We start from the raw sequence: 12,480 nt of genomic DNA on the forward strand, positions 1-12,480 counted from the left end.
TTTAATGTGCAAGTCATTTTTCTTTCAATTAAAATCTTCCAATTTTTTTTTAAAATAAAATTATGTTGTGAAAAACTCAAAAATTATTGCACCACTAAAGACAGCCTTTGAACTTCTTAAAATACTACCAATATTGAAAATGTACTTGATAATATTAACAAAAATAACAATAAATCATTGAAGTGTTAATAAAAACAAACCTTGAACACATTGAACACTTTGATGATGATCTTGAACTTGACCTAGAATCAGCACTGGAGTATGAAGAACGTCTATCTACTCTTGTTCGCCTCCTCCCACGACTAACACTGTTGTAACGAGATCTTGATCTTGATGGTGACCTTTCATAGGATGGAGATGGTGACCTTGACCTATATGATGATGGTATGCTAGAATAACCACTACTTCTACTATCCTGAGAACTGTCAAAGCCTTTAGAGTTATCTACATCATATTTTGTACTGTTTGTAAAACAACTGTAATATGCAGGTAGTTTACTGTAAGCTGAAGAATCCATGTGGGGTGTAGGGTTGTTAGATTGTAAAGTATCCTCAAATGATGAATTACCCAGCGGTTTATCTGAACCTGATGTTTTACTTTTCTTTTGACTGTGTTTTCTTGACAAGGCAGTGTAATAGGATGGAATTTTATCAAAATAATTTCCCGACTCAATCTCCGGACTTTCTTCACGATCTCTTTTCCTGTAGTTTCTCTTGTTATTTTGTTGCTTCTTAGCACTAGAGTTTGAAACGTAAGATTCATTGATACCTGAATCATTCTCATCGTTTTCCTTATCACTCCATGTTTCAGTATCTTGAAGGTCAAGGATATCGTCTTCATTATAATCTATTGACACATTTGTTTCCTTCTCAGATTTCGGTACATTCTGACAGTAATCATGTTCTGGTATAGGTGTATAATAATTAGCACAAACATCAGTAGTTTTTTCAGCATTTGATAATGAAGGTTTTCTTGGAGTGTATGTGTCTAACTTTATAACTGAATTCTCATTTAGATTAGATGCCATTATTTTTTGTAGTTTCTGCGATGCAGAACTTGAATGCATGGCTATAGCACTACCTCTTCCACGTTTTGATGGCATGCCCATGGGTAACATGATTGTTGATTTTTTCTTCTCCTTGAGAGCTCGGATCTTTCTAATGACATCATCAGACAACTTTATACTTGCTGGATCAGCAATCTCTGTAAAAGTATTAGTTAACAATGAAACAAGAACTATACATGCAAGTTATATCAATTTGTGGCATATGACATGTTTGAGAAAATACTTTTGAGGGCAGTTCCATTAGAACATACACCTTACCAAAAGAAAGCCAAAATGTCATAAACACCTATTTAGAATTTCACTTCAATTTTTACTATACCAAAAGAAACTTACACCTTCCATAGTTGACAATTTCAAAGTGTGTGTGTGTCCAACTTTTCTGTAATGGAACAGTCCTTAGCTAGAAATCTCACTATTTTATTATTTTTAAGTCGATTTTATTTTCAGATTTGTTAACCCTATGCAGTGTATGTTAGTAGGATTTATTTCTTGGTGGCTTCTTGTAAATATACTTTCCTCAAGGTGCAAATATGTGTTAAATCATGTATATATGCTTTGATCATGATGAATAAGAATTTGTTGCCAACGATATTTCAAATGTTTTCTGTATAGCAAATGTACAAATACAACTTTTATAAAAGATTACTTGGAGGATAATAGGTCTCCAACAATAGACATGCGTCTATAATACATCCATTTTTTGAACACCCAATCTATAAAGTTATGTATGTACCTGGAGCTGGAGTTTCTGTCTTTACATCAAACATTTTTCTGAAAAGTTAAGAAATCAACTTGCAGTCAGGTCTTGTAAGATTGTTGCACATTTTGTGTGATAATATAAGAAAATGTCTCTATCAAGTCAGGAATATGACAGTTGTTATCGATTCATTTGATGTGTTTGGGTTTCTGATTTTGCCATTTGATAACAGACTTTCGGTTTTGAATTTCCTAGGCATTCTGTATGTTTTTCATTTTACTTTTAGTACAGTTTCCTAAAGGGATTTTTATAACAAATAGGTTTTGTTCATTGTTGAAAGCCGTACAGTAACCTTTAGATTATTGTATCATCATCATTTGGACTTTAATGGGAACTTGTCAAATTGACATTCATGCCACATCTCCTTATCTATATATTACAGATACTCTTACAAAGGATAACACTGAAGACTTTGTATGAAGAATTCAAATGATTCAATGACACATAACTTTTTAATGTTATTACTTTCAAGTTATTTTAGTGTATTTGAAAAGAACTGAGGTCTGTCTTTTCAAATTAAAGAACAAGCATGTAGAAATGCATATAATCATTGCAAAACAATATTTTTTCTCCTTTTGGGTGCTTTTTTTAAAAACAAAACTAAATGATTGGTTCTATTTATTTGTACACCAAGCTGAAGGTCATGAGGATGGTAAAGGTGTTTATAAAACTTACTGTATATCTTTTGCTGAATCAGCTGCCTCTTCAAACTGAGCCAACAAACTGCTTACATCTGTTGCTTCAATACCTATTGAAAATCAATATAACACTCAATAGGTTAATTCTCATGTCTTCTTCATTAGTTCAAGAATCTTCTCATGAATATATATATATTTATTTATTTAGCTAGCTTTTATAAAATAATATGGATTTTATTTATGACAAATGATCATTATAACAGGGATATCTCTAAGATTTGAAGTAGCAGGTTAATTATAAAAAGTAGGAGGGGATGTAATGCGGACGTCAAAGCTGTTCGCGGCAACGAGCTTGCTCGTCGTGCTACGGCTGGGGATATGGGGCCCGCTTAAGGGCCCCAGAAAATTTTGAAAAAATTGTGCAAAATCCTGCACTTTGGGGGTTTCCTGGACCCTCATTCACTCCTCTCAAAACATCATTTTTTACTGATGATAATGTAAATTGTTTATTAAAATTTGTAACATGGGTCAACTTTTCTGTAATTTGATCACATTTATTTGAATATCCAGACTTTCAACTTGGAGCTATATACATGTATTTGAAGATGTTTGAGAATAGCAATATCATGGTTAAATTTTATTTATTATAGTAATACATCGACCCAAGTGTGACAGGATTAAACTATCCCCTTTTTGTGAGAATGAATGTCCAACTTTTTCTAATTTCAACAAGGTTTGGCAGAAATTAAAATCCCTTTATTCTGTAATCTTGATTTACTTGCATATATTCTGCAAATTTTCATACCTCTGGATATAAAGTTGGACAAACTGATCAGACAGGGTCAATTAACGGTGGGCACAAAACTATGGGGTGATTGATCCCCTTTAGCGTTTATCTATAGTCCTATTTATTGAATCGTCATTTCTTTTTTAAGTATTCATGAGGCCAGGCAGGCTTTGGACTTGTTGAGAGAGAGAAAGATAGGATACTTGGGCAAACAACATTTATAGAAGATGTTGTCATTTATCCTATCTTAAAAGATGTTGGCCTTCAGCTATATTTAGTATTTGTTTTGAATACCAATGTTCTGATTGAAGCACTGAAACACCCGACAGGTGACACTGTCACTGGTTGTAGACATCGTCATCGATCTTCTTTTTGTGTGATACATTTGGTTGAAAACTTATGCAGCCTGTCCAACGTATGTTAAAATAATCGTTGACCATCCTCAGTTCTGAATTTAAATACTTAAAACGCCTGATAAACAAATAAATTACTTATTAAATCCAAAGAAATCCAACCGTCACTGCATAGTGAAAAGATCGGTCAAATTTTAGAACGGAATATAACAAAATCATCCGAGCGCTTTAAAAACTCGCAGCGTCGTAGAAAAGCTTTAACCTGTAAAAATGGCCTAAACACTCGGATTTACTTGGATTACTCGATGTATCTCTTGTTCACAATTAAAATCACGTAACAAAAACTTGTAACGGAGAAATATTGATCTCTGTATGTTTTTTTCTCGAAAAGTCAGGTCATACTTGCCGCTACAGTAGCCGGGTCCACAAGCGGAAGTTGCCGGGGGAAATCCCCGGCCCCGGGCCTTAAAGACAACCCTGTTATAAAAGGATAATTGCAACAAGGCCACCCTTAAAAAATTGTTTGTTTGGCATTGCCGACCCACACTATCAGCAGGTGAGTAGGTAGGTAGGGATTTTTTTTTTTTTTACATTTAAAAGCCTTATACATGTAAATCATGAAGTCTCCAGATTAATGCTGTCTAAAGCATTGCAGCATTGTTGTGTGTACATGCTGGTGGTTTCTTTGAAAGGGGTCAACCATCAATGTTACATTCTACATCATATGGATAATTTCACGTAAGACAGTCAGTTTTATTGGCAAAGTTAACCAAAGTACCCAGAAAAAAACACAGAATTGAGGCAGGAAACTGACAAATTTACCATATAAAATGTATGACGTGAAAATTGAACTTTTTTTTGTGGGACTGCCCATTGAACAGAGGCCTGATGTCACATCTTGAAGTTGTGGTCACAGTTTGGTAAAATTCCCACAAGTTAAATGGCTCAACCACTACGGCTACTTGTACAAATGGATAAAGATTTAAAACTTTGCTTTGGTTTTATAAACATCACTTTCTACACCATATGGGTAATTTCATGGCAGTCAGTTTTAGTGCCGTACTAAACCGTAGTACTTGAAGGAAAATGGCAACCTGTGGGAGGAAACTGACTAACCTTATCACATCTGACATGAAAATCAAACCTTAATTTTGCAACTGTCCAACTAGGGCTCAAACCAATACCTGGAGGCTAGTAATCATACATGTAAGGTGTGACGAACTACCATACAAACATGCCTGATAAGTTTTGAGGATAAAGGATCTGTTCAAAATTAGGATAGCAAAATATTAAAAATTCGGAAGGTTGGCACAAATAGACATGGTGTTTATACTAATATTATCCAAGTGCAAGGTTTTTCAGGGATAGGTTTAAAACGTATGATAAATTCAAAATGGAAATATGCAGCAGGACAGACAATTTTTGCAGATAAAAAAATTATTGGTTGTAATGCTTGTTTGATTAACAGAAATCTGGACATGCATTACATGAATACAGATAAATTAATGATCCCTTAGAATTGTGGAAAAGGAGGGGATTTTATTCATCACTAGTACACTGGATTCATTTATAAATATGTTTCTGTCAGTATCTTTTATATTTTAAGAATTATCTTATTCATGTTAAGAAGAAAGGCAAGAAAAGGGGGAAGTACTTCAATTGACACAAGATGCTAGTCTTTAAAATATGTATGTGTTGTTCCAGGCTAGCATCTACTGGTACAAAACTACTATAAACCTGTAAATCATTATGGTCATTAAGCTTTGGTGCTTACAGCCATAATTATCTTGAATGCATCATTGTGGTTCTGACTATAGTAGATACTTTGTTCTCTGGTTCAAGGGAAAATTTGTCAATGATAAATTTCAAATATTTAATAAGTTCATCAAATGTAAGAGCCACGCATATTTGTTCTGTGATGTCCCGGTGAAAAACTTCTATCTCATGAAGCGACAAAGTCAAGCAGAAATCATCTGTTTCTGCTTTACAAAAGATAAAATTGAGTCCTCTACAAGGTCTCTCAGAACGTTTCTTTCAAAGAATAGCTGAAATTTGATTTTTGATAAAATCCATCTCCCTTAACCAATGCATTGCAGCATAGGGAGATGCCTTCCCCTGCCGGCCTCTTTGACATTACTTTTGGCAGACTTTTTCTATTCCATGTAATTTAAATGTTTGCTCCCAATACAGTAAGGCAAGCGCTTTTAAGATCATGATTTGAAATAAGTAAAGCCAGGAACAAACTCGGTGGATACGATCAATTTCCGGCACAATTTCGATATTTTTAAATAAAAAAAAATAAATTTCTGAAACGCAAATAAAATTATTTGGGCGGCAAGTTTTTCAGTGGGTCGGGCGGCAATGCCAAACAAATGAAATTTTATTTTAGGCCCAATGTATAAAATGACAAGTTGAGAGGCAGATGGTCTTACATGTATTGTATATACAGTCGATTCCACTTAATTGCATACCGCTTAATAGCATAATTCGGTTAATTGCATAGTTTTCTCCTGCACAAAACCATTTCCCATTCATCTAATGTTAAATTGTCCGGTTATATGCATAGCTCTACAAGTGGCCTTTCGGTTTATTGCATAGAAAATTATTGCCGTCTAGATATGCTTAGTTAAAACTGACGATATTTTTGACCGGAAACGGTCATTTGGTAAGTATATTTTTCTTGAATGCATCCTTATTTTCGTTATTATTTCATATTTAATTTTGTGTTATTGAAATAAAGTTTTAAAACAGTTTCTTTCGTGTTTATATTATGGAATTTGATTTAAAAATAAACCTCGATGTCTACACAGGTGAAGTTTCCCATGTTCTATTTTAAGCCTCGAGGTCATAAAAATGTCAAACAGATAATTGTTGTTAAAACACTGACCATTCTACTTCAAAGGGTGTTAATAATTGATTGGATTTAAACAATTGTCCATAGATTACATTTGGGGTTAATTTTGGTAAAACAAAAACTCCTGCTAATTATCGATCATAACCAATGTGAACTCTATTGGGCTTGGGGTGATCTGTATTAATGTTAATATTATAGGGCATTTACATATGGTTAAAGAATTTTTTACATCAATCATTTGTTTTTAATATTTTATGAAAATAGCATTTACTTTTAATTATTATATTTTCTCACTTTCAACACTTGTGTCCAGCAATTAACCCGTACAGGGCCCCACCATTACTGCTTTGCATATACGAAACTAACAAGTTGTTACTTCAGTGCCCAACTGCATATCAACAGCAATTCATTACACATATATTGTTAAAATAATTATAAACTGTGAAGTATTGTTTAAAAGTTTATTTTAATCAAATCCTAACAATGTACATTGTACATATGGGTCATAGAAACAAATCTATTTTTAGAACAGTTTATTTTCGTATCCCAGGTAAAGGAAAGACTGAATGCAAATAAACTAAAACTAAATGTGTTTATAATCTTTATTTAAAGAAACAAAATAAAATAACACATATGACACTAGAGTAGACATAAAAATTTTATTAGAATATAGATTTCTTGCTGAAGTGTATAAAGTAGATAGAGGACTTTTCAAAGAGGGGTCAAAATCATGGTATTCATTTATTGATTATAGTTGCAAAAAATTTAAATTGGATGTAAAGAATTTGGAAAATGAAAATCTAGAATTGAAAATACACGATCAAACCATCCAACTAATTAAAGAACAGCTTCAAAATTATTCTAATTACAATTCTGACTCAAAGCTTAAATATTTTTCATTTTGTTACACAAATTTTTCTCTTCAAAAATATCTTGACTTTAATATTCCAAAAGCACTATGTAAAAATTTGACTAAGTTAAGAATTAGTGCACATTCTCTTTTAATAGAAAAAGGTCGTTATCATAGACCAAAAATTCCGCATAACTCAAGACTTTGTCAGACTTGTGATTTATTAGATGATGAAAAACACTTCATTTTATACTGTAAAAGTTTTCAATTTTAAGACAAGATCTCTTCAAAAAATTAAATATCGACCCCTCGGATTTAAATAAAAGGGAAAAGGAATCTACTATTCTACATAACATTATGTATCCTTTAAATAAAATTGATACAAAAGCTATCTGTACTTTTATTGAAAAAGCTTTTGAACTATATTAATGTTTTACAACTTATATTAGCTCTGTCCAGATATTATTTCTAATGTATATGCATTTATTTTGTATTAATTGTTTTAATATCTGTTCATTGTGTGGAAGACATCAATTGTGCACTGTACATATATATTGATTATCCAATAAATATTTGATTTGATGATTTGATTTGAAATCAACATTCAGTATATTGTATGTGGATTACAGACGTTCATCTTTCTTCAGGGATTTCTTTTACTGATCTGTTCTATCGATGTTATTTGACTCTGTCATTTGGCATTTCGGATATAAGCATACTCCGCTTTATTGCATAATTTTGTCTGACAAATAGGCTATGCAAATAACCGGAATCTACTGTATAAACATCTGTATACATGTAAAATATAACAAGAACTCAGGTCTATTTCTGTTAAAAAGAAAATTTAACTGTGACTGCTTCCATCTTTATAAAAAGAATTTACTACATTTTAACATTACCTCCTTCTCCCCCATTATTACTGGCTGTGTCTAATATCTCAAATAATGATTCATTGTGTAGGGTATCACTTTGTAACTTTAGTGTATAGTCTTCATCATCCAAAAACAGAACTGGGTTACTGGAAGGATCCAGCTCATTAAAACAAGCCTCACCACCCAACATGTTCTACAAACACAAAGATGTAAACATATATTTCCTGCTTAATAATATGTTAAATGTTTCAACAAACATTCATTTCATTTAATCTAAAAACATCTTTTCTACAATGTATAATAATAAATCAAGTCAGGATTGTTTAAATTATGAAGTCAACATGCTTTTAGGTCACATTATTTCCTAATGCCTTTTCGAAACAATATCCTTCACACAGCATTTCTTGCTATAAACTCAGATCTTTCTTCCTTTTCAACAATGGCAACTATATCCAATATCAAAGACTGAAATATAAGACTTATACAAGTTTTTCATCCAGATTATGCAATTATTCAACAAGATACCTCAACTGTGATAGGACATTCTGGTACTCAGTCATGTAACAGCAACCAAAAGAAGTGAAATCACACTTACAATACTACTGTACCATGTACAACTTACTATAAATGTACATGTATGTCAAACAGTGGATTATGCTTAAATATAGGTACAGTACAATTTTCGCGAAAGCCATCCCAAACTCCATACACCGAGTTTTTTCCTGGTGTGACACCAGGAAACTCCGACATCACTCCCTAAATTCTCGGAGAAATTTGGGAGTATTCCCTCCGACTTCCGCATAAATCCGTTACCTTTTGTTTATTGAATTAGCGACATCTCTCCCAGTCTGGAGTGACGTGGTGTCACACCAGGTAATTTATTGCCCTAATCCTTCTGATCTATGCCGGCACGCGACAGTCAAGGTATGCGAGATTTCTAATGTAATTAAACAATTGTATTTCCTGTCTATTGATTATCAGTTTATATCTGATTGCTTGAAACAAATGAAAGATTAAAATAAAAATCAAAACGTTGTTGTTAATTCTTTTAATTTCTCTGTACATTTAAATCAATTTTTAAAAACAACTATATTTGATTTTGACTTCCGTTTTTTATCAGTAAATAAATATTTAATTTACTAAAAGAGATATAACTGTGTAACAATAAACGGAGACTAACGCTGAATAAATTAGGGTAGTTTAAAGAAAAGTGACACGTCTCAAAGTTTTTTATACAAGTAAAAAAGAAAATATTATTCACTATCTGTTATGCTAATTATAAGTCTACGCCATTTCCATTTTACGATTACAAAATAAAAGTTTTAAAAAGCAAAAGGTTGTTGTTAATGCTTTCAATTGCATTAAAGTTTTATAAAAAAAAAATCTATACTTGATTATGACCTCGTTTTTTTTTTTTTATCGGTAATTTATATAACTTACGAAAAGAGACATACTTGCGTGAAAATAAACGGAAATTAACGCTGAAGGTATAAAATGTGAGAAAGAAAGAAAATTATGTTTCTTAAAACTTGTATATGCAAGAAAAAAAGAAAATACTTTTCACCATTCCTTATGCTTAATAAGTCTACGGCATTTTCTCTTCACGATTTGTTAGCATTACTTTAGGATAAATAATACATTTCGGCTACAACAGGAATACTTCTATAGCTGCATCAACTCGTCGTTGCATAATATTCATTTACGCACAATGAATGTAAACTTTTGTGTTGTATTTAGAACAGTGATCTTTAAATATTTTTAAAGCAATTAATTGCCGTGGGAAGACGATACGCATCTCAGTGATCAACAGTGCGTAGTTGAACTTGAACTTGACTTTGCTCACAATATTGAATGCTAAAAATAGTGACATCAATTTTGTCCACAAGATTTTTATTTGGCGGGAAATAGTATCATGTAACAGTAAACTCAGGTGACCTTTCTGGATAACCGTGGGAAAATTTTATTTATACGTCCATAGTCAACACTATATATTAATGGTAGATGAAAACAGGATGCATGTCATTCAGTTCCTGATGGGCGTTGGTAGAGATCCTCTGTGAAAATTTGCTGATCGTAAAAATCCGATCCACATTTTGTTTTACATATTTCTTTCTTGTAGAACACGATTTAATTTCATTTAAATATTCTATTTTATAATTGTTGAAATACTTCTTTTTATATTTCGCCGAGGACTTTTAACGAGCAGTAATAAGACATAAGACTCATCAGTGACGCTCATATCGAAATATTTATTAAGACAAAAAAGTAAAATACGGATTGCGCCAATCCAATTTTATTTTAAATAATTAAAGATCAATAACAGATCATAACGGATAAAAAACACATGATTTTTTTTTCTCCATATAATTAAATATTTAAAGGTTGTGATTCTTGTGTTGTGTCTGGGCGGCGAATGTATCTCAGTATTTATGAATATAGGGCTGCCACATTGCATACAAAACTATTTGTCACTTTACAGTTTCTTTTTTAAATTCAAATATTTCAAGTCGGTAATCTACCGAGGTAGTGAAACATAATATTTTACATTTCAAAATAAATTGAAAGTAACAGAGTTCACTTGTTGATCCGATAAATTAACTCTTGGGTTTAATTTAGATTGGACATATTACCGTAAAAACATCATTTTGTTTTAAGCCAGTTGATATTAATTATATAATATTGAACTATTAATGAACCGAATATTGCTCACTGAGTAGGTCATAAAAGGTTCTAATTGTGGTAAAATCGTCTTTGTTGAAAAAACAAAAATTATGACCTGATCGGACTATAATGAAAATACAAAATAAGTGTTTTATTCGTATTTTTATACGTTTGTACGTTGTATGTCATATGACAATGACATGGGCATATACATACAAGAATAATTATCTTATTTTAAATAAAAATGTCACACTTTTATCTGACAATGAAAGGACATTTAAATAACGTATTTTAAAGCACACAGGTGCATCAAGATCGATTAAATGTACAAAGGTAATAAATCTGGCTAATCCGATGATGTTGTCACGCGTCATTAATTTTCAGTACATCCGATGGGCAATAAACCAATAAACAGCCACGCGGTGTTGGGAGAGAATCTTTGGAGGAAATTGGGAGTATAATCCGTGATTCGCGGTGTCACACCGCTACACTCGGAAATCGGTGATTAGAGTTCGCGATTACATACTCTCTGGGCATACTGTATGATCCACCAATTAATTACAATGTACTATTACTGACCCGTTTAAATTAATCAACCCCATCCCTTTCTTGTTTAATTTTGGTCTTTTAGTAAGTGTAGATACAATGATACATTACAAGGTGTTAATAGATAATAGGAAAAAAAATGTGTCCATAATCACCATAGTACACACCATTATTTTCTATGTTTAGTGACATTTGGAGTCGAAACTCTAGGCTGGTATTAAAATTAGAAAAATCATATCATAGGGATGTATATTTCCCCAATTCCTTAATGATACAGAATTCAAAGATTTTACAGAACTGTTTTATTGGTAAGAGTTGACATTGGCACGAGATACATTTGTAAATATAATTCCAATGCTGATATACTCCAGTATTGAATACTTATGATGAAGAAAAAACACGGTTACACCCATCATCAATACTTTCCTTTTATTGGTATTGAGATTACCCGATTGATATAAAAACAGTCTTAGGTATTTTAATTTAAATAGATGGTGCATAAAAAAAGAACAGATGTCAACAATGTGAACAAATTGTAAAAATGCGTTTACATTAATTTATTTAATTCCTCATGGTCTATGGCTTTCTTAAGTGAATAAACATTTCTATTTTAAAACAAATATAGAAAACATATAAACTATTGGTAATACTTCAAAGACAAGTGTATATTTTTACAATTTCGAGAACACGTGGTCGTCGTGCAAGACAATCAACATCTCAATCGTGCAAAACTGTTGTGTTGTATTTTCCTAAACCATGACACTCAATTATATGATTAGAAATATAATCTGACAACCAAGTTAACGTAAATGTAATCACCTATTTTCTCTAAAAGTCTATGTCAAGTTGGCTTCCAAGTATTCTTTAGGGAACTCGCACCTTGCAGCTGAACACTACCGGAAATTGTGATGATGACACATTCTCGCGAGATATCGTGCTAATTCTCATTGAAAAAATAGTACGCTTAGCAACAATCGACGCATTGTGTTTATACACAATTATCTTTTTTTCCAGGCAAATTACAATAACTGTTAACCAAAGTTGTCAGATATCATTTGAATTTTTTCTTTAAATAATTTGAAAAATTATATCGTGC

The 12,480-nt window shown here is 32.1% G+C and overlaps 1 protein-coding gene across 3 annotated transcripts in view; it reads right to left on the reverse strand.

Moving 5' to 3' along the window:
- Positions 1–12,480, reverse strand: part of LOC143071098 (uncharacterized) — a 42,670-nt gene that overhangs the window by 21,347 nt on the left and 8,843 nt on the right. For 2 of the 3 annotated variants that reach the window (XM_076245191.1, XM_076245190.1), the window contains 4 exons: positions 8,205–8,370; positions 2,499–2,571; positions 1,800–1,837; positions 201–1,203 (listed from right to left, as the gene is read on the reverse strand). In XM_076245191.1, coding sequence (XP_076101306.1) covers positions 201–1,203; positions 1,800–1,837; positions 2,499–2,571; positions 8,205–8,370 — 1,280 coding nt within the window. Of the gene's footprint in view, positions 1–200; positions 1,204–1,799; positions 1,838–2,498; positions 2,572–8,204; positions 8,371–12,203; positions 12,309–12,480 lie in introns of those variants that run through there. The other variant, XM_076245192.1, reaches the window with a different exon arrangement.

Source organism: Mytilus galloprovincialis, chromosome 4 (assembly GCF_965363235.1).
Source record: "Mytilus galloprovincialis chromosome 4, xbMytGall1.hap1.1, whole genome shotgun sequence".
In the NCBI taxonomy this organism is placed as follows: Eukaryota; Metazoa; Mollusca; class Bivalvia; order Mytilida; family Mytilidae; genus Mytilus; species Mytilus galloprovincialis.